Below are 21,640 nucleotides of genomic sequence, written 5' to 3' on the forward strand. Positions count from 1 at the left end.
AGCTTGTAGAAGGGAGATTCTGCTCATAAAGGTGATCTACTTTGCAGTCCACGTCTCAGCGCTTCTACGTCCTCATGATCGGTGAGATACCTCTATTTTTTATTATTCTCTTATTATTTATCCACTCCTACGTGAGTGAAGAAGGTTTGATCCAAGCGGTGTGTGCTTGTGATCGGTTGTAACGTTCTGCTTTAGTGGATTGTTGATCTGGACGAGGTCTCGTGGTTGTTACCTCTTTGAGGGTTTTCCACGTAAAAATCTCTGGTGTCGTGTGGTTTATGCTTGATTTATTTCATTACTTTATTATTCCATAATTCTAGTTTGTTTCGGGAGGCTAGATCCTAAGATTTTGTGCAAGGCCCCCAACAAGAACTTTCAAACGAATGTGGATTGCATGGTGATTATATCACCATCTAGTTAGGTGGTGTTTGGTATTGTGGGGCCCACTATGATGTATGTGTTTTATACATGTCGTCCATCTATTTTGCCAGCTTATTTTAGGGCATGAGTTTAAAAATGAAGTAGATCAAAAGTTCAAGTGGACCAAGGCATAAGAAATAGTGACAATCAAATGCCCATGGTTAAAAACTACTTTGGGTAAAGTCATGGATCAAGCTGATATTTGCATTTTCTTTTCATCCATCTCTGTGTAACCTTATCAACAGGTTGGATTACAAATAACCATTACAGTGGCCCTAGGAAGGTTTCAATGGTCAATGTTATTATCCCCACTTTCCTGTGGTGTGGTCGGCCTGAGCTTTGTATGTGCTTCATTCTTGGGCTCATGCTTTAAAATGAGTAAAATGGATGAATGATATGAATAGATGGGGCCCACAATGCACCATCCAAATCTGTTTCACTTTTAAACGTCCTTTGTGTGTACCTCATTTTCAACAACAACATGTGGAGGAATTAAATCTCACCATGTTAGGGACAAAAGGAGCTCGATCCATATTGTAGGGTAGTACCCAATCCACATCCCAAATAAATCCTCCCTTCATGACCATGTTGGGCACCAATTAGATATTACTATTGCTTGCACCAAAGATGGTATAAGCATGATGTGGCAGGATTTGATTAGATGGCAAACTATCGTGAGAGAGTTAATTAAACTATCCAAGCGAATTCGATAAAGTTGGGGTAACAACTTTAAGTCGACTATGGTCCGAGTTTGCCAGCTCTATGTGACCTAATCTACAAGTTGGATGGATCACAATTAAACATTACAGTGGGCCTTAGAAAGTTTCAATCATCACTATTTTTCCATAATGTGTTCCACCTGAGATTTTGATTTGTTATATTTTTGGGACCATGCCCCAAAATAAGCTGGAAAAATGATAGACTGCATAGATATACCATACATACATAAGGTGGGCCCCATGATCAAGGCTTCACCCAACTGTTACCCCTCCCTCACCTAATTACACCGGAGCATAGAGCAACTTTCAAAAGCATGATTGCATGTAGAGCTGGGCATGGGATGACTCGACTCGTCCGACTCGTTCGGACCCGACTTGATCCGAACCGAATGGGTGAGTCAATCTGAATCAAGCTTCGCCCATTCCAACTTCAAACCGAGTCGAGTTCGAGTTACCTAGGGGTAGTTTGGCACCGTGGATTGGAGAGGATTTAAGGGGGTTTTAAATCCCCTAGTTGTTTGGCAGCATAAAGTAATCGGGGGTTTCAAATCCAGGGGGTTTTTAATCCCCTCTTCAAGGGGATTTGTAATCCACAGTGAGAGCTTGTATTACACCTAAAATTATTTCAATAGTTGCAGGCGTAACATGTGTGTCACTATACACTATCATTCTATTGGGCACATAGCCTACTAATGATGATCAGCACCGTCCAAACATTATCCATGTAAATCAATGATTAGAAATCGTTGGCTAGTCACTCAGACATGATCTTGTGCTTGTGGCCCATCTGGGACTTGGAATTTCATCATTTTCGGGCAAATCATATATTTCAACGGGCTTATTACAACCATTGTGTCAAAAATTACATATCTCACTAATTAGAGATATTAAAGTTTATTTAGTAATTAAATTCAAACCCATGTAAATATACCATGGATAGGTACTTTTGTATTAAAGTTGATTCACACTCCAGGGTGTTAAACACACCGGGAGGATTGCAAATCCAGGGGGTTTCTAATTCTGGGGGTTTTGAATCTAGTGGGTTCTAAATCCACGCTCCCAAACAGGCCCCTAGTAACTCGATCTGAAACCGACTCGAATCGGATTCGAGTATATATAAAATAAAAAACTCTAATTTTTAAGTATATCTAACCTCATACGCTAACCCAATCCCAAACCCTCTTTCTCCTTCCCTCATCCTTATCCTCTTCCAAGCCCCGCACCCACCATCATCACCACCCTACTCCTCTCTCTCTCCTCCTCCCTCCCTCACTCCTTTTCCAAACCCGGCAGCCACCCACCACCATCACCACCCTCCTCTTTCTCTCTCCTCTCCACTCTCTCCCTCCCTCCTCTTCCAAGCTCGGGAGCCACCCACCACCATCACCACCCTCCTCCTCTCTACTCCCTCCGTCCCTCATCTCTTGATCCGAATCAGCGCCAACTCGAACCGAGTTGGTACTTTTGACCGGGTCAAACTCGGTCCGGATTAGTCAAGGCGAGACTCGGATTTGGATCGATTCAGGCATACTGAACTCGGTACCGAGTCGAGTCGAGTTCAGGTCAGGCCTATTTCAAAATCGGATCGAGTTGAGTCAGCCCTTACTCGGTCCAACTCATCTCGATGCCCAACTCTAATTACATGCCCCGGCCTCACCCACAAGGGTATAGCCCTCTATATCCATGCCTTCCATCTTTTTTTTGCAAGATCATTAGAGTATGAGCCCAAAAATGAAGAAGATCCAAATATCAGGTGGACCATATTATAAGAAACAGCGGTGATTTAACGCTCTACCATTGAAAAACTTCTTAGACCCACCGTAATGTTTATTTCCCATCTAACCTGTTGATTACGTTACATAAATCTCAATGAAGGGAAAAAACAAACACGGTCCAAATGAGAATGGGATCTGCTTCATTATCGGGAAAATACCCTACATAATCTGTAAAAACGGATGGACGGTGTGGATATAAAATACATACATAAGGGGGGGCACCACCGTAAGGACCGCACCGTCCTTAGTGAGGCCAGGGCCGCACCTAATCCGCTCCCAACCTACCACGTCGTTCGGGTCAGGGGCTGTCGCCGGTCAGAATCGGTTCGTGTCGTCCACACCTTTTCCCGAGTTCGTTTTGGCCGTCGCGACTGAGCTCTAGCGTCTGTCACAGGATAATGGGGCCGCGTGCTGAGTTTTCTATGATCTGAACCGTCCATATAATCAAATTTGTACGATAATCCATACCCACATTGAGAAGATGATTAATCATCACTATCTATACGTAAATTCAAAACAAACAAAAAGACAATATTTAACGGATCAAATTCAAATCAAAAGCTCAACTGTCAAGATCATCAAAAAAACTTCATCATGCTATAAGATCATATCCACATTACTAGTAAAAACATGGACGGTTCAAATCATCAGACCATCTCAACACGTAAGTCCCAGCGTACCACGACATACAGTGCATCATTAATCGCGACAAAGCCAAAACGAACTCCTCGCGCTCCACCATCCCAACCCCAACCGTCACTCGATCACCATTTTTCTCCTTCCCGGAAAAAAAATAAAAATCTAGGGTTAGAGTTTCTGAAATTCCCAAAAGAAAGAGAGATGAATCTAGAGTTAGCGTTTCAGAAAATCAACAGCTACAAACCCCATTTGCTACTGACGCTATGCGAATTCTCTCTATCAATCTTCATGATTCTGCTCGAATCCCTTATCTCCAGAGGAATCAGCAGTCTCGTGATAGTCGTCTACGAACACGTCGTCGCCACCGTCTTGTTATCTGCACTTGCATTCTTCTTCGAGAAGTAAGATTTCAAGCAAAATCAGAAAAAAACCATAAATCAAATTCCTGATTTTTATCGTTTTGATTGGTTTATAATTATTTACGGTTTTGCCATTGCAGAAAGAGGCGGCCTCCGCTCACGTTTGAGATACTCTCTCACGCGTTCTTCCTTGGATTGCTCCAGTAAGTGTGGATTATGGTGTGAGTTTGCCACGCCTGAGGGGGCACTGTCAACGGCTGCACTTTACGTGTTGAGTACATGCACGCCAATCCAGACCATTCAAATCAGAGAATCGTGCTTGTTGGAGGATCTTCACCGTCTTGTTGTTGGCCGTGCGGAGTGGATTCGACTGTTGACGTGTTTTTTCGGATATGATACATCCACAATACGGCCCCCGATTTTGACGGTCTGGATCGATGACATGCGTTGCATTTCTGGTGTGGATGTGTAGCTGATGAAGATCAAATGCACCTAAAAAACACACCATTTGGAGGACTTGGATTGCGTTGTGTAGCACATGACAGCACCGATCCTAACTACTTTGTGCTGCTGGAAAAGATATGTGGGCCCACCCTTATGTATGTGTTTTATCCACGCCGTCTATCCATTTTTACAGCTCATTTTATGATACGAGCCCAAAAATACGGCAGATCCAAATCTCAAGTGGACCACACTAAAAGAAATATTGGTGATTGAAGGATCACCCTTAAAAAATTCCCGGGGGTTACAAAAGTTTTGTATCAAGCTGATATGTGTGTTTTACCTTGACCTAATCAACAAGTTGGATTTCAAATAAACATTACAGTATGCCCTAGGAAGTTTTTAATGGTGGGTGTTCAATCACCACTTTTTCCTGTGGTGTGGTCCATCTGAGAATTGGGTCTACCTCATTTTTGGGTTCACGCACTAAAATAAGCTGGGAAAATGTGTGGACGGCTTGGATAAAACATATACATCATGGTAGGGCCCACAAAGAATTTCCAGTGGCAGTACTGTGTGCGACACTACGCAATCCGAGTCCTCTCGGTACTCTCTATCCATAGTGGGGTCCAAGAGACGAAGGGTCCAGATTTATTTTTTTCATCTTCTGAATTGCTTGATTTTGGATCTGGTGCGTAGGATAACGCTATGTCAGATGTTATTGACTCTGAGCCTGCGGTACATAAGTGCGACATTCCAGAGCGTCGGATTGAACACACTGACGGCTCTGATCTTCGTAGTGGCGGTGGTTTTCCGGCAGGAGGAATTCCGGTTTTGGAGTGTCCATGGTCAGGCCAAGATGTGGGGCGTGGTGGTATCCACCGCAGGTGCGACGCAAATGGTCCTCTGGAAGGGACCTGTCCTACTCGGCCGGTCTGCTTTCGGCGGTTTTCAGGCGACCGGAGATGAGACTTTAGGCAGTATTCTGCTCGTCGTGGCCTTACTCTCCGCTGCATCCTGGAATCTTCTAGTGGTGAGATTGACTTGAATTTGCCAATTTCAACCGTCTGTATTCAGTGGGCCCACCAAGGAAGGACCATGAATGGCCCGATATTCTCACCCATTGAGCGATCATAACCATCCAAAAGGGACTGCAAATGGATGGTTAGGAAGATAAGTAGGCAAAATGGGTGGAAATTGCAATGATCCAATGGTCAGGATCTTTCAATTGTCGTGGCGTTTGGGCCATACACGGTGGATCCTACACGATTAATTTTTTGGATCACACCACACATGGCCCCTGATGCGTACTTAAGAAGGAAATAGGTTGTTAGGAAGGAAGCTTATTGGGTACTACACCGTCAGGGGCTCTGTGGGGCCACCGTGATGTATGGGTTTCATCCACACCGTCCATCCATTTTTCCATATCATTTTAACATACGAGCCCAAAAATGAGATAGATCCAAGGCTCAAATGGACCACACAGTAGGGATTAAATATATACCGTTGGAAACTTTCTAGGGCCCACAAAAGTTTTAGAGCAAGTTGATATTTGTGTTTTCCCTTCATCTAGGTCTACGTGACCTTATGAACCGATCAGATGGCAAATCAAGGTGGGCCCTGGGAAGATTTCAACGATCACCCCGCTGCATCCACTTGAGCCTTGGATCAGGCACGCTCATTTTCCAAAATGGATGGACGGTGTGGATAAAAACGATACATCCCCCAATCGGCGTCCTGTAGGTAGGACGTGTTGTGCGTGTGTACACATCCACTCCGTCCATCATTTGTCCCAGCTCATTTGACGGCGTGATGCCAAAATCTAGGCCGCTCAAACCTCAAGTGGGCCACACCATAATGAAATGTGGGATGGAGACGTTACCATTGAGATTCTCCTGAGGCCCATTGAAGTTTCACCCGCAATTGGTACAACTTCAGCTTCTTTTTAAACTCCTTATATTTTTTTAAAATACTTCTTTAATTAGTCAACCGTTTAAATTACCTGCATTTTAAAAGATAAGCCAAAAAAGCTCTTTTTTAAGTAAATTGAATTAATTAAAATTTTTAATAAAAAATAATTTTATTCAAAATAATAATAATAATAAATTTTGATGATAAGGTTTCAATGGTTAGTGCCCCACTCTGCATTGTCCCCGCTGCTGGCCCACTTGATATTTTAATCAGCTTTTATTAATTCTTGTCCAAATCCTCAAATGATGGAGACATGGAATGTCACATAAGGACATGTTTGGAAAGATGTATTGCATTGTATGGTATTCATAAATTATTGTTTTCTACAATATTTGTTTGGAAATTATGATATTTTGACTATCAAATTCATATTTAAAATCGAATTTTTCATTTTTTTTTTTAAATTTAAAAACACTATTTTACATAAACATTTGATGGACATTAGAATTGTAATTAAAGGACTAGATTTTACATGTTATGTTTGTCACCTATATACATTTATAACTTGAGCATCACGAGTAAATGACGCATAGAGATGGATGGCCTGGATAAAACACTGATATCAACGTGGGCCCACATATATAATAGATTTTGAAATCCATCATAAATTTAGCCTTATCTTCTGTTAGAATTGAAGGGTGAAATATCTTCATTGATTCAATATCGTTCATCTATTTCAAACACAAGATGAAATATGTTTTCCACTAAATACTATACAATAAGTTGAAATTCTGCCTGCCCTTATTGGGTACTATCCCCATCCGTACCTACCTAGAGATGGACGGTGGTGAAAGGAGATCTATAGTGGCCTACCTTGATATGTGCTTTATCCAAGCCGTCCATTCATTTCGAAAGATCATTTCAAGGCATGAGCTCAAAAAAGAGGCAAATCAAAGGCTCGAGTGGATCACACCACAAAAAGTAATTGTGAATATGACTCCACCATTAAAACCCTCCTAGGGCTCACTATGATATTTATTTGCCATTAACATATTCATAAAGCCACTGTGATGTTTATTTGCCATCCAATCTGTTCATAAAGTCACGTGGACTTAAATATAGAGAAAATACAAATATTAGCTTAATCCAAAACTTCGGTTGCCCCCTCTTTCCCACATGTTTTCAATTTTCAATAGTATGCATTTGATCCCAACTGTTCCTTGTGGTGCGGTCTACTTAAGATTTAGATCTGACTCATTTTTGGGCTCATGCTTTAAAATGAGCTCAAAAATGGATAGACAGCGTGGATAAAACATGTATTTCATGGTGAGGCCAAAAAGCTTTAACACCCACTAGCTGCTTGGCCTTAGTGTCCCTGGTCGAACGGTGTCCAATCCAACTATGGTGCCATAATGTATATAATTGCAGATGAAGTAATAAAAACACAAAAAGACTATAATGTATATGCAGTTGGTCTTCAGGATTTGAACGGTTTGATTTGAGAGAAAAAAATGTGCCACGTATGTTATCATGAGTGCTTGTATGAATCATCGTGCCCTTACAAAAGAAAGGGACTATTCATGCATGCATGCCACCATCAACCATGTGAGATGCAGGGGATACGGATTTGCCTGAAGACCTCCTTAGGAAGTTCTTGCATTGGGATGATAGGTGGGGCCAGCGTGATGTTTGTGAGAAATTCATTCTCTCCATCTGTTTTTCCATATCATTCTAGGATAAGAGAGCAAAAATAATGTGGACCCAAAATTCAAGGCAGTACATAAAAGGGAAAACTAGGTAAAGATTTTCCTACCATTGAAACCTTTTGGGGTCAGGCTTGATGTTTATATGTTTATAAGGTCATTTCGACTGGGATGAAGTGAAAACATAAAAAACTTAACCGGGTATAAAACTTGTAGCCATACAAAATTTTAAATGCCGTTCATTAAATCCAAGTTGTTTACTCTGGCATGGATGCCTTCAGTTTTGGATCCAATTGATTTTTGGTCTCTTCTCCTGAAATTATTCCCAAAAACAGAGAGTGAATTTCTCACAAACATGATGGTGGACCCACCAAGCATCCCAACACACGAACTTCCTCCGAATGGCCTGGGAGCAGATTAGGTGCTGACTTGGCCTCACCCAAGATGATGCAGCCCTTATTGTCGGGCCCATCTTTATATATAGTAATGCTCACCTACAGTTCTCACGAGAACGCGTGATAACTTTTTCAAAACTCATCTCCTATGATACGGGCTCAAAATCCAAACCGTCCATACGATGCAACACTCCATATTATAAGAGAATGGGGAGAAACAAGGGAATAAAATAAACTCTCGGCCAGAACTGAGCTCAAAATCCAAACCGTCCATATGATGCAACACTCCATATTATAAGAGAATGGGGAGAAACAAGAGAATAAAATAAACTCTTGGCAGAACTTACTCTGCCTAGAGAATGAGATGATACCCCCCCTTTTATAGATGGGGAAGTCTGGAATTTTCATCTCTTTAAGTTTGCTATAGTGACTGTTGGATAAATATTTGAATTTTACAAGTTTTCAATTCCACTACAATATTCTATCGACACTACAATATTACACAAAAGATAAACGGCTATAGTACTATAGCTAACGACACAATAATAATTTTATATAGTACCCAATTACATCACTAATTTATACTTAAATATAGTAATTTCTGCAGTAATCTTTCTGCATTTTAATTATTTCTTCATTTTAATGGGCCTTGAAAAGGGAGGATGATATATATATATATATATATATATATATATATATATATATATATATAGAGAGAGAGAGAGAGAGAGAGAGAGAGAGAGAGAGAGAGAGAGAGAGGAACGTCAGCTATGCATCGGTTCGCACGTCATTATGTGCTAGCTTAAAAAAGCAAGTTTCCTTCTCTCGAACGCCTCTTCACCCACCGAAGGATGCGGCGGAAGCCTTTTCACGTAAAATTCTACCGCTAAAATGCTAGGTGGGTCTCACAAAGATGTTAGTGATAAATCCACGCCGTCCATACATTTTTAAAAATAATTTTATGGTATGAACCCAAAACTGAGGTAGATTAAATTCTCAAGTGGGCCACACAGTGTTGATTGAACTCTCACAATTAAAAACTTCCTGGGGCTACCAAAATTTTGGATCAAGCTAATATTTGCTTTTTTCCATTATCTAGGTCTATATGACCTAATCTACAGGTTGGATGTCAAATAAATATCACAGTGGGCCCTAAAAAATATTTAACAGTGAGAATCATTATCACCGTTGCTTCCTGTGGTGTGATCCACTTGAGATTTGGATTTGCCTCAGTTTTGGCATAATGCCCTGAAATGATAAGGAAAAATGGATGGACGGGGTAGATTTCTCAAAAACATCATGGTGGGCCCCTCCTACATTTCTAACGAACTTTACAAATTGTGTGCATCATTAGGAGCGGATTTAATTTCATGTGAAAGTCTTTCGCAGGAAGTTCCTGCACAAGGATGCTGGGTGGGGCCCACCACCATGTTTTTGGAAAATATACTCCGTTCATCCATTTGTCGAGCTCATTTTAGAAAAATCGACCAAAAACGAGGTGGATCCAAAACTAAAGTGGGCCACACGAGAGGGAAAATTGGAGAAAGAAATACCTACCGTTGAAACCTTCCTGGACTCCACCTTGATATTTATATGCCATTAAAACCATTTATAAGGTCATTAACACAGGGATGAAGTGAAAATACAAAAAATTTATCCTGAAAAAAAGCTTTTATAGTCGTAAAAATGTTTCAACAGTTCTCACTGAATCCCTACTGTTTCCTCTCGTGTGGCCCAGTCAGTCTTGGATCCACCTCATTTTTTGTCGCTTGTCCTAAAATTAGCTTGCAAAACGGATGAATGGAGTATATTTTCCAAAAACATGGTGGTGGGCCCCAACCAGTGTCCTTGCCCAGGAGCTTCCAGCCACAGGCTTTCGCAGGAAATCCGCATCACGACAGAGGTTGAGTAGCTGACCCGGATTGGATACCGGCAGAGTTTGAGTAGCTAGAGTCACTACTGGAGTGACGTCACCAAGTTCTGTGTGCCCCATATGATGTATGTGTTGTATCCCCACCGTCCATACATGATGTGTGTGTTGTAGCCACCGTGGAGTATGGGTTTTATCCACACCATTCATCCATTTTTTAGCATCATTGTATAGCATAGAACCAAAATTTAGACAGATACAAGGCTCAAGTGGACCACACCATAGGAAGCAGTGGTGATAATAATTCTCACCGTTGAAAATTTTATAGGGCCCACCTTGATTTATATTTGCCATCCAACCTATTCATAAATTTATATAAATCTGGATGAAGAGAAAACACAAATATCAGCTCCATCCAAAACTTCTTTAGCCCCCATGAATATTTCAACAGTAAGCGTTTAATCCCCACTGTGTAGCCCACATCTATCTTGGATCTGCCACAATTTTGGGCTAATAGCTTAAAATGATGGAAAAAAAAAAAAAAAAGATGGACGGTGTGGATAAGACCGTAGAAAACATCACGGTGGTCACTCAAATCTACTGCTTGTTCCTAGAGATGGGCGAGGTAGGATGCCATATGCGTCCCTCACCTCCCGCACCGATTAGATGCTGATAGGTTGAGTAACAGACTCCCTAACCATTTGGGGCCACCTTAACATATAGAATACATATAGTTTGATCCAAAAGCTTTGTAACTCATTAATGGTCAATCAACACTGTTTTGTATGATATGGCCCACTTGAAAAGTGGATTTACTTCATTTTTGGACTCGTATCCTAAAATGATCTTCAAAATGGATGAACGGTGTAGACATAGAATACATACATCAAGTGGTCCCCACGGTGAGGACCACACCATCTTGGGTGAGGCCAGGTCTCATCTAATCCACCCTTTTAGCCATTAGCTCTTACTGGGGTAACAGCTTAATGGGTGTTACCCTAACCATTTGGGGCCCACCTTAACATATTCACACCGTAAGTCTGTTTTTTCATCTCATTTTAAGAAGCGATCCCAAACCTCAAGAAGATTGAAATCTTAGTTATACCATACCACTAAAAATAGTGATGAATGATCATTAAAAACTTTTTGTAGGCCACAAATGTTTTAGATCAAGCTGATCTTCGTATTTTCCCTTTATCCATATCTTCTTGACATTATCAATAGGTTAGATTTCAAATAAACATTAGGGAAATCCAACAATGGACCCTTAAGAAATTTTAATGGTGAGACACTCAGTAACCACTGTTTCCTGTGGTATGGTCCACCAGAGATTTGGTTATGCAGAAATTTTGGAACTACATAAAATGGGCTGAAGAAATGGATGGACAGCATCGATATACAGTAAATCATCAATGTGGGACCCATGTTAAGGGTAACACCCACTAAGCTGTTACCCAAGTAACACCTAATTGGCGTGCCCCCTTTCCTCAGCTGCTACTTATAGTGGCCCACTATTTGAAACCTACAGATTTGGCTTAGGATTCGATTGCCTACTAAGTTACTCATTGCGCTTTTATCGTACCGAGTAAACTATGCTGGGTCCACCATGAATGTGTGTAGCATTATCCATCCATTTTTCAGCTCATTTCAGCGGTTGAGCCCAAAATTGAAGTATATCAAAAGCTCAAGTGGATCATAAGACAAGAAACAGTGGAAATATTGATTTCCACCATTGAAACCTTCCTGAGACCCACACTGATGTTTATTTCTCATCCAACCAACTCATAAAATCACACAGACATAGATGATGGGAAAAAAAAAAAAAAAAATTAAATCAGCCTAATCAAAACTTCTATGGCCCTATTCAATTCACACGGTTTCCAGTGGTGTGGTCCACATGAGTTTTGTATATACTTTATTTTTTAGATCAACCCTTAAAATTATCTAGTAAAATGGACGAATCGAGTGAATAAAATGGTACGCAATCCGTTCCCCCTCGCTACTGGTATTGGGCTGGAAAAGCTGCTGGCCCACCATTACAGATGTGTTTTATCCTTTTTGTCAGCTATTTTACCGCATGAGCCAAAATAAAAAATAAAAAATGAGGCAGATTCAAATATCTGGTGGACATCACAGAAAATAGAGATTAAATACCCACCGTTAAAAACTTCAGTAATGTTTATTTGCTATCGAACCTGTTGATTAGGTCACGAAGGTCAAGAGAAATGGAAAATACAAATATCAGCTTGATCTAAAACTTCCATGATCTTGAGGAGGTTTTTAATGATGAGCATTCAATCACCATTGTTTCATCTGCCCACTTGGGAAATGCAATTATACAAGAAATCCTGACAGGTGCACATGCAACTGTAGTGTGGCACATGTGCGTAAGATCAAGGCCGTTCATCACGTGGTTCCCACCCCTCACACGAATAGCCAGCCAAGCCAGCTCATCAGCCACACAACTGTTGTATAATGAATGTGGGCCTATGGTCAAACCATTCATATTACTTCACATGTGGGTGGGGCACCTGATGGCTAGAATACATTGATTTTAGGAACCAGACACATATGGTGGGGCCTTCCTGATGAAGGGTCTGATCTCAAGCACGTGTATCACTTACTAAAGCCGAGGTTTCAAATCCCTTTTTAAGTTCTCCAAAGAGAATATTTAGATGGGCGAGTGACTCGGCTCGAGTAATACAAGTTGACTCAGAAGCGAGTTAACTCGGCGAGTCTCTATAACACTGGGCCAAGGCACACCTCTCACCGAATTCAAGATAACAAAAGGAATGCTGCATGTTTGGGTGACGATTTCAGAGGCAAGTGACGAGGAAGTATCCAGCGCCACTTTCCTTGACGGCGATGATGAACTTCTTCGGGACCATCCAATCAGCCGTTGTAACGGCGTTTATCGTGCCGAGGGCATCTTGGGAATTACGCTGGGAAGGAGGCCTCGTGCTCTTTGGCATCCTCTACGGGGTAATGATTATTTTCACCTTCGCAATCTTTCCGACAAAAATATTACCGAAAATTTGAAAATCTCGCCGCTTTTTACAGAAATTTCATAAAATCGCGAGATTTTCAAATTCCAGGCCATCAAGATTTTTCCCCGTGGTGGCAGTGGGTAGGATTTGGGCTGGGTTAGCCGAAGCCCGGCCCATTTACTCAACGGGCTAAGAATTCTGGTTCGAACCTACCATTACCCTATATGGCCCAACCAGCACCACATTAATCCGAACCCTAAGCTCAATCTTACCTGACTTAATTTAATTTTAGTTGGGTGGGCCCGACCTTTTGGAATCTGACGTGGCACAACCCAACTCGTGTATCACCTTTTCTCACTCTCTCATACATCTTGTTTTACATATGGAATTGATGGGCTGTTGTGCATAGGGGATCGTTGTAACGGGCCTCTTGTATTATGTTCAAATATGGTGTATCGACAAGAAGGGCCCAGTTTTCGCAGCCGCATTCTCTCCGCTTCTCATCATCTTCTCCTTTCTTCTAGACACTGTCGTCCTTCGGGATTCGGCACACCTTGGGAGGTAACATCTCTAAACTTAGCCCTTTATAACTAGTGGTGGCGTGGCATTGGGAGGAGGCGGGCCGCGTTCAGATTCAGTGATTGGGCCTTCAAGTTCAGGCCCAATCCTGACTGTTACATTCATTAACGGGACAGCTCCTAGGCTCAAGCCAGGAATTGATAGAGAAGTTTACAAAAAGTAGGTCTGGGTCCATTCCATTTATCAAATCTGGCTTCAAATCAGGCCCATGGTCCCATATTACGGGCATGAGCCTGACCCGTATAAGCTCCAGACCCGAAAGGCCCATATCGCATGCATTCGAATGCATGATAGTTACCGTATGTTCGAGCATGTTGGGCCCGTATGTGATGTGTATGTAGATCCACACCGTGCATCTGGCCTGACTCATCATAGTCAACGCACAGCATATGAATTATCTTATAAAAAACTGAGGGTTACACCACAGAGCAACCTACAATTGCATCTACAGACTATAATTCACTTGTTGTGGCCCACCTAATTTTTGGAATATCTTGAGTTCTAGCATTTCCCTTAATTGTGGTGGGACACACCTGATGATTGGATTGGATGACATATAAACAACGGTAGAACCCACATTCCATTCGAAAGTTTCGATGCATGGGCATTCCCTTTCAATGTCATCCATTGTATCCTTTGTTGTGTCCCACCTGACTTATGGATCAGGCAGGATTTTAGGCTGTAGACATAATAGTGAGGGGTGTATATAATGGACAGTTGGATGTCTCTCACAATTCACACAATGGCCCCATGATGCTTGAATCATTTGTGATCACTTCTCATCATGTAAGTCCGTTCTTTTGATGTTATATTCATGAGCGAATAACACAAAGTTTTTTCTTCATTAAAATAAGATAATATAAAAATATAAAATTTATTTCTCTCGCTATCTCACTCTCTCTCATTAAAAAATACCCAAAAGAATGATATTCCTCTTCACATATGTTCCCTTATATAGACAAGGGCCATAAAAGAGAGCACATATAAAACCCTAGGAAAACTAGGCTTTTATCATACTCCTACTTACACAATGCAAATCGAACCAGCAGAAGTCGAGTGTAAGAAGGAGAAATCCCACCGTCTTTTATTTATTTATTTATTTTTAAAATCATATAGGCTACCACGCGAATTTAAGTCCCACCATCTTAACACGAGACACGCTCGAAACTATATGGACTTGAGTTTATCATAATGTTTATGTGTTTGATTTTGATTTTTTGTAGCATAATTGGAGCAGTGTTGGTAGTTAACTAAATGATATGATTTTTCGAGCGTGGATCCATTTCTTACTATGGGGTAAGGCTAATGACAGCGAGGATGAATATATAGTGAGTGATGGATCCATCAAGTCACCATTAGTTGATGGAAGCCATGTATAGCCACAACAATACCGTAACGACGACAACGATGACAATGATGATGGCTTTGTTATTTAAACTTAATAGACTATTATTTTTCCAAGTAATGAATGTATAAATAAAATAAAATGGATCATATCATTTAGTTTTCTAAGTATGGTGAATATTGCCTTTTAGAAGAACATGAAAAGGGATTTGAAACTCAAGGTATGTAGATATTTGGAATGTTTTTTTATGTTTAGTAACCAACGGTTCAAAATTTATTTGCTTAACTTTATGAGTAGCGTAGATTTTTCTCATTAGACTAAGAGTAATGTATTTTTGTCATTTTAAAATTTTGATGCCAGTCTCTCTCCTACCAGCTTATACATTGATTAATGCTAGTGGAATTGGATTTGTCCAATCAAGTGAGATCGGACTGAGGCCCATCTAATAAACTGGCCAAGATGTATGATTCAAATCCAACCCATGTACTAAAATGGGTCCAAAATTCAAAGGTCATGATCAGTGTAAACCAAGAGGTCAAACCTAAGCCCAAACCATTAACTGATAGGGCGAAAAGACTTCAAAGCCAAACCTGGGTCAGAACTCATAAACTGCAATGTGAGTCCAACCCATTACTAGACAGTTCTATAATTTAAGCTCATGGCCCGAGTTATAATAATTTGAGCTGTTTATGTAGGGTCGCATTTTTAAGGTCATCAATTCTATTTAAGAGGTTTGAGGATTTAAGCTTTTTATTAATTTGTAAACTTCAAGTGAGTTGGTCTTGTTTGGGATTAGTACCAGTCACACTTGCCCCATTTACTTAGCGGGTCGCATATGCTGGACTTGGACCAAACCTGCAACCCATTTGGTTTTGGCCCAAACCCTTGGGTGCAACCGCTCATTTGCCTTCAGTGGGCACCGACGCATGGATACGACTATGAAATCCAACTCGTGTGTGTGTGTGTGTATACACACACGTTTCGGATATGAGATGTAGAGGCCGCAATTTCGGCAGGTGCAACTAGGTTCTGAGTTGTGGTTTCAGTCTGCGGACACCCACTGCACCCGACCTGACTTGGTGCTAACTTGACCCAGGTCAGACTCGGTCCAGGTTAGTTCAAGCCAGACCCAAACTCAGATCAGGTCAGGCATGCTGAACTCAGTACCAAGTCGGGTCAAGTTCCGGTCAGGTTTATTTCAAAACCAGGTCGAGTCGGGTCAGCCCTAACTTGGTCCAACTGGACTCGATGCCCAGCTCTAAAAACAAGTCTGGTTTAGAAGAGGTTGCAACCATCACGGTTCAACATAAATGTGTGACCCACCTGATCAGTGGTCTAACATTATTTTAATTTTGATGGATAGCACCAAAAGTTCTATTTAAATCAATAGAATAGGTAAATCAATGGAGCAGTGAAGTCTCCGAAATACAAATATATATACGCTGTAGGTACTATCCTTCACCAGGAATTTCACATTGATACATGAACTATGAAGTGAACCCACCTGATTTTTGGGCCAGGCCATAAAAAAGATGGAGTCCCACCTGATGTACGGTTCCCATGTCCCACACGTGCCAGATTAGCTGCATTTAGAATGGCCACGTTTAAACAAAGATGGCGAACAGAAATTCAATCAAAAGTTTCACAGGAGATGAGATGTGGGACCCACCATGGTGCGAGAAACATCCAACTCGTCCATTAGATGCGCCTCCTCATTGTCAGCCTATATCCTCAATCCAGCCAATTCAGGTGGGCCACACCAATGGGAACAATGGGGGACATCAGGGAGGGTGGCATCTACCATAGAAGTTCCCAGATGGAATGCGGGTCCACCGTATTGTGTATATGCCATCTAAGCCGGTCATTGGGCGCACCCACCAGGATGAACGGAAAAACAAAACTCATGGTGGACCGCACCACATGAATATATAGGTTTTAAGCATGACTGTACATCACTCCCTGTGGCCTGTCCCACCTGAGTTATTGATGAGGATGATTCTTTGGATGTACGGTGAACATGAGGCGCATCGGATGTACGGTTTGGATTCAACATAAATATCGCAAGCGGGATGGTGCAGATCAAACGTATGGCAATGTGATCATTCCCCATATCAGTAGCAATCAATAGACGAGATTCTCAGGTTAGCAAATCTTATGCAGTCTAGAAATCCAACGCCCGCCTTAATCCACTGGCCATTTGGATGTCATGGGATTGATCTTAACCGTCGATCATGATGACCATAAGTTTTTCTAGACAAATGTAAAATTCCTTGCTAATATTTTGTATCTCCTTAAACATATGGATATGAGTAACTCTTTAATCCTTGGGAACAAGAGTTGCTCTCCAGAAATTTCAATACCATGTTAAACAATGACTGTCACAAATGCTTAGGATACATTTGTGGACATCATACTATAAGATGTATGATCATCCTTTGTCAAAGGACTAACTTGGGTCAAGATTGACGATCTCCACCATCAAGGGCCGATTGGTGTCAGTTATGCCTTTGCCTTTGCCTTACGCGGGAGTATAAATGTGCCATGATCATAGGATCCTGGTCAAATTCAGCTACGTAGTACCTAGCCACCTTCGTCCATGTTCTTAGCCAAACAGCCCAAAATCCTATATATTTCTATTGCTTGAGGGTGTGAACTATCTCCAACAACAAACCCATGAAGCCCCCCTCCTACTTCTATGCAGCTCCAACCAGGTTTCTTCTTCAAATCCTTTCCGCACATCATTGTCCTCACATTTTCAGATTCGCCCCACCTCTCACCTCTTGCATGAACATTGCTCAATACAATGTGATAGCCAGCATTCTTGGGTTCCAAATCAAATACCCGTCGAGCTGCATATGCTCCAAGTTCGGCATTTGAATGAATCCTACAGGATGCGAGCAATGCACCCCAAATCCTACTATCGGGCTCGACTGTCATGTTTTCTATCACCCGCAGAGCCTCCTCAAGCTTCCCGGATCGACCAAGAAGATCCACCAGGCAAGTGTAGTGATTTAAATCTGGTTTGATCCCAAATCTCGAGCTCATGAGATCCAAAACCCTGTAGCCTTCATTCACTAGGCCCGAATGGCTGCAAGCAGATAGCAAGCTTAGAAATGTGATGTTGTTTGGTTCAACCCCTTCTGATACCATTGCATCGAAATGTTCCAAAGCTTCCAAACCAAACCCATGGATTCCATAGCCGTCAATCATCGAAGTCCATGATACAACGTCTTTGACTTCCATTCCATCAAAACACTTTCTTGCAGAAACAATGTTTCCGCATTTCGCATACATGTTTAGGAATGAGGTTTCCATGGATGTATTATCTTCGACACCATAAAGCCTGTTCCGTATCACATAGCCATGGACTCCTTTACCCAATTGCAAAGCACCCAAATGGATGTATGTGAGAACAAGGCCTCTCAAGATATCAACAGTCAGTTTTAAGTTGGAAACTTGCATTCTGCGAAACAATTCAATCGCCTCTTTGTAGTAGCCCTGTTGTATGAAACCGGACATCATAACACTCCATGAAATACTGTTTTTCTCTTGAATTTCTTCGAACAACTGAGTTGATATTCCCAAATCACCACACTTTGCATAAAAATCGACAAGAGAAGTCTGTAAAAACACATCATTTAGTCCTTTTTTCACTGCATAGCTGTGTATTATTTTTCCCAGAAGAAAATTTCCCAACTTGGTGGAGGCAGAGATAAGCAAGGTCAGTGTTTCAATGCTCGGAATCACTTCAAGCCTCATCATTACATTGAAACTCTCAGCTACTTTCAAAAGATCTCCTTTTGAGGAATACCCTGAAATCATTATATTCCACGACACAACATCTGGCATTTCAGTCATGCCAAAAAGACTTTCCGCATCTTTGAAACTACCTGTTTTGGTATACATTGTCAAGATAGAGTTCCTCACAATCTCATAGCTTTCAAATCCTTTCCTGATACCATAACCATGAAATTGTCTACCATGAACCACATTGCCGATGATAGAACATGCCTGCAACATGGTCACCAACGTCACTGAATTGGGTTCGAATTCTGCCATTCGCATTTCACGGAATACTTGAAATGAATCGTGGAAATTTCCAAACCGAACATAACCCGAAATCATCGAGGTCCAAGAAACCAAATCCCTCTGCGACATTTCGTCGAACACCTTCCGAGCATAATCAATGCGACCACATCTCCCATACATTCCGATCAACGTATTGCAGAAATAGACATCTGACCCAAAGCCCATCTGGATTCCGAGACAATGGTTCTTTTCCCCATGTCGGAGACAACCTGGGAGGGCCGAAATCGCTCTGTTTACTATAGCAAGAGTGAAATTATCAGGCAGTACACACGATTCCTGCATCTTCCTATAGAGGCCAAGAGCAGCATCCAACATGCCTGAATCGACATGGGCTTTTATGAATGAATTCCAGGCGAAAGTATCAGATTTCGAGATCGAATCAAACTCGGAGATGGCACTTTCGAGATCGCTGAAATTGGAGGTGCCTCGGAAGCCGTTGGAGAGGTGGTGGATTCTCTTGAGGGTATTTTGGTTATGGCATGAAAGTAGGACTGAAGAGGAGTTGGATTGGGAGAGATGATGGAGATGGGTTTTTATGTAATGGCAGTGAAAAGGAAGAGGAAATGGAGAAAGGAAAGAGATGAGAGAGAGAAGAGGAGAGAACAGAAATAGAGAGGAAGAGAAGAAGACATGAGATTTCAGAAGAAGAATCGAAATCTTCGATTGGAAGAAGGGAAGTGTTTGTGGGAATTTGAAAATAGGGAAGAAGGGGAAATTTTAGCCTTGCTTTTGAAGGTTGTATAGGATTGGGCTGGCCAGTGAATATGGACCGTCTATTTGGTGGGCCCTGCTGTAGAGAAGCGATGATGGAGTGGAATGATCACATACGTTCGAACGTACATGATCCTTTCCTGGGGAAGCAGATTCGGTGGAACCGGGGAACAGTCTCCGGATCTGTGACTGTGGGGCCCGCTGTAATGAGTGTTTCAGATCTTAGCACTTGAGCCCAAAAATGAAGCAGATCCAAATCTTAAATAGACCACGTCAAAGAAGGCGGTGCTAATTGAATGCCTACCATTAAAAGCTTCTTGGGTCCCCCTGTCCCTGGCCACGAACGGACACATCTTTATGGGGTCCACCGTGATATATCTTTTTATCCACGCCGTCCATCCATTTTCTAAGTTTATTTTAAACTATGAACCCAAAAATGAGGAACATCCAACGCTCAAGTGTATCACACCGAATAGTAAGCTTGGATTGCATTAAATGCACAAAGCATTAAATGCAACAGTCAGCTGTGGTGCAGTTCACAGGAGCATTGGATCTGCCTCATTTTTGGGCTCATAAATTAAAATGGTCTTAGAAAAGGGACAGACGGCGTGGATAAACAGATACAGATTAGTGGCCCCCACAACGATGTGTCCGTTCGTGGCTAGAGATTCGTGGGGTTAGGACGCAATCCCCATACGTAGCTGTTCCCATACAGGTGGAACAGCTAGGATCTCTCCGTAAGAGGCTCGTTAAATAGCCAGGGACACCATATGGTGGAGCTGGAAGAGCTTTGAATATGTTAGTCCCTGGCAAGGTATTGCCATACAGAGTAGGGGGCCGCTAGATGGACAGCGCTGATTGATTTATCAACTTGTCACGTGTAGAATGGAGATATGGCTATACCATATTCACCTTCTTAGGCATCGTCTCACGTATCCCCCAAAATCATGGAGATAGCAGGTAGCTGTCTAATCAGTGGCCGACCAGGATCGATTAGCTCATAATAGAGCAACGGTGAAATCTCAACCACCAAAATTCACCAACTGGACGGCCAGAGACGCTCGATCACGTGGTCATAGCTTATCCATGCTCTGCTCCACCAAATCAACAGTCCCGATCACCACATATACTTTGCAAAGGGAGCTACACAGACCTTAATACACAAGCTAGGAAATAGCATGCCTCCGCACAGAAACCTCGGCTATTGCATTAAAGCCCATTAACCAAATGGTTAGGATTTGCTAGTCAATGTGATTTTTGACCATCCAAAATGGTGTCCCACTTCAAGGATGTCCTGGATTATCCGACCATGCAACCACACTAAAGATCGTCAAGGATTAGAAATCCCCACAACATTTACAAGCCCTTGTCAGTCCAAAACAACCCGATACATGAGCCATACTGACCGATACGACCCTGCATAAGCTGGCGGAAAACCGATTTGCAAAACCATGCTGGGGATGAGATTTCCTCGTCATAAGTAAAAAAAGCTAGGGGCGGTAAGAGGTTGGGCGTGAACAGGGAGAGATTCGATCCAAGCCTGGCCCGTCCAGATTAGCCATGTTCAATGAACTAATCAGCTTTTACTTCAGGCCTAAGCTCACCCATCAACGGCATAAAGGCCTGTTCTTGCACTCATTCAATCATCATGCAAAATCTAGTCCAAATGAACAGCCTGTATTACATTTACAGACCCA

At 41.9% G+C, this 21,640-nt stretch overlaps 2 protein-coding genes across 2 annotated transcripts; one reads left to right on the plus strand and one right to left on the minus strand.

Moving 5' to 3' along the window:
• The first annotated feature begins 3,631 nt into the window (after nt 1–3,631).
• Nucleotides 3,632–15,052, plus strand: LOC131256291 (WAT1-related protein At3g18200-like). The gene is made up of 6 exons (XM_058257263.1): nt 3,632–3,954; nt 4,053–4,115; nt 5,053–5,386; nt 13,053–13,214; nt 13,629–13,780; nt 15,022–15,052. Exons 1-6 carry the CDS (start codon nt 3,755–3,757, stop codon nt 15,050–15,052), a joined length of 942 nt encoding a protein of 313 aa, XP_058113246.1. The 5' UTR covers nt 3,632–3,754.
• A 2,428-nt stretch (nt 15,053–17,480) lies between these two features.
• Nucleotides 17,481–19,949, minus strand: LOC131256293 (putative pentatricopeptide repeat-containing protein At3g01580; the record flags this gene model as incomplete). The annotated part of the gene is made up of 1 exon (XM_058257264.1): nt 17,481–19,949. A coding segment is annotated over one exon (2,226 nt), but the record flags the coding sequence as incomplete, so codon positions are not given.
• Between the last annotated feature and the right edge of the window lie 1,691 nt (nt 19,950–21,640).

Source organism: Magnolia sinica, chromosome 9 (assembly GCF_029962835.1).
Source record: "Magnolia sinica isolate HGM2019 chromosome 9, MsV1, whole genome shotgun sequence".
In the NCBI taxonomy this organism is placed as follows: Eukaryota; Viridiplantae; Streptophyta; class Magnoliopsida; order Magnoliales; family Magnoliaceae; genus Magnolia; species Magnolia sinica.

Excerpts from the sequence above, each read along its gene's own strand:
- LOC131256291 (XM_058257263.1), top strand. The coding sequence starts at position 3,755 with ATGAATCTAGAGTTAGCGTTTCAGAAAATCAACAGCTACAAACCCCAT. Across the intron at positions 5,387-13,052 it reads CATCCTGGAATCTTCTAGTG|AGGCAAGTGACGAGGAAGTA; the intron begins GTGAGATTGACT and ends TGACGATTTCAG. Across the intron at positions 13,215-13,628 it reads TCTTTGGCATCCTCTACGGG|GGGATCGTTGTAACGGGCCT; the intron begins GTAATGATTATT and ends TGTTGTGCATAG.